We start from the raw sequence: 1665 nt of genomic DNA, 5'->3' as shown, positions 1-1665 counted from the left end.
AAAGATTTCCCACACTGTTTACATACATACGGTTTCTCCCAAGTGTGAGTTTTTTCATGACTCTGACATTGAGTGTTTCTGCTGTTTTTGCTAAAAGCTTTACCACATTCTTTACATACATAAGGTTTCTCCCCAGTGTGAATTCTTTGATGGACTTTATAATCATGGTATGTGTTGAAAGCTTTTCCACACTGTGTACATATATAGGGTTTCTCCCCTGAGTGAGTTCTTTCATGTACTTCACAATCACGGTATGTGTTAAAAGCTTTCCCACATTGTTTACACGCATAGGGTTTCTCCCCAGTATGAAGTCTTTCATGTATTTTATAATACCTATGTGTAGTGAAAGCTTTCCCACATTGTTCACATACATAGGGTTTCTCCCCACTGTGAGTTCTTTCATGACTTCGACAATGAGTGTTTCTGCTGAAAGCTCTCCCACACTGCTTACAAATATATGGTTTCTCCCCAGTGTGAATTCTCGCATGTACTTGACAGTGATGTTTTGTGTTGAAAGCTTTCCCACATTGTTTACACATATAGGGTTTCTCCCCAGTGTGAGTTCTTAAATGACACTGAAAACGATTCTTTTTGCTAAAACCTTTCCCACATTCCTCACATACATAGGGTTTCTCTCCCCTATAATTTGTTTGATAGATCTCAACATTATTGTGTATGTCTGTTTGATTCATGTCCACATTAACATCTGGAGTACAAAGGAGTATTTCTTCATATCGATTCCAACTTTATATTGATAGCATTTCTGTATCTCTTCATTTCTTAGATTTCTGGAGTAATTTTTGTGTTCTTTTCCAACTTTCTGGATATCCCAAGCTCTTCCTATATCAGCTAAGTTTCTAAAGGTTTCCTTCATCACATCTTTGTAGATCTTCCTTTGGAATGGACTCAGCAAAGCCCATTCCTCATTGGTGAACTTAACAGCCACATCATCAAAGGTCATGGACACCATTGCGTGGCTTGAGGGTCTCTCAAGGTCTTTCCTGTTCTGGTTGCAGCCAGTAGAAACCACAGAAGGCGGTCTAACAATCTCTGCGCTCCCGATATAGTGCTCAGCAAACGCGCTCTGGCCTATTCCTATTTTTTAAATTTTTTTTTATCTTTTAATTTTTTTCTTCATATTCTGTAGGGACTTAAAGATTAACATATCAATACTTGATGGAAAATACCTGTTCCATGTTATGTCTAAGATGTTTGATATTCAGACAGATAGTGAGGTTAAGCTCAACTGCCTATGTTGTAGGATAATAATAATAATCTTCTCTTCTGGAGGGTTAGCAACCTAAGTTTGAGACAAAAAATTGGAGAAAAAGAAGGGCTTCAAGGACAGCCAACATTTTTATTTTTTATTAATTTTTTTTTTTTTTACAGTCAACTTTTGGCCCTAGCCTTTGAAGGTCAATGAGGATGCAGGCCATAGGAGAACCTGTACTGTAACACCCTGTAACTCAGTTGTGTCCCAAATTTTTTGATCAAGGAGATTATGGGGCCATAGAAGAAAGTGATCGATGATGTAGAGTGTGCCTAAGGAGAGTCACATGGAAAGAAAGCATTCTCTCAGGCTTTCACAGAGAGCAAATTGGTCAAGCAATGGCTGTGACTCATCCACATGGTTGACACTGACAAAGGATTTGCAATCTGCGGTAC

At 38.4% G+C, this 1665-nt stretch overlaps 1 protein-coding gene across 1 annotated transcript; it reads right to left on the bottom strand.

Moving 5' to 3' along the window:
- Nucleotides 1–5: 5 nt before the first annotated feature.
- LOC105741641 (zinc finger protein 791-like) lies at nucleotides 6–1064 on the bottom strand (the record flags this gene model as incomplete). The annotated part of the gene is made up of 2 exons (XM_023710574.1): nucleotides 968–1064; nucleotides 6–840 (listed from the first exon to the last, which is right to left on the bottom strand). A coding segment is annotated over exon 2 (687 nt), but the record flags the coding sequence as incomplete, so codon positions are not given.
- Nucleotides 1065–1665: the final 601 nt, after the last annotated feature.

Source organism: Octodon degus, unplaced genomic scaffold (assembly GCF_000260255.1).
Source record: "Octodon degus isolate 3935 unplaced genomic scaffold, OctDeg1.0 scaffold00018, whole genome shotgun sequence".
Classification (NCBI taxonomy): Eukaryota; Metazoa; Chordata; class Mammalia; order Rodentia; family Octodontidae; genus Octodon; species Octodon degus.
The sequence above is the reverse complement of the archived record's forward strand: the minus strand, read 5'-3'. Positions and strand labels throughout refer to the sequence as shown.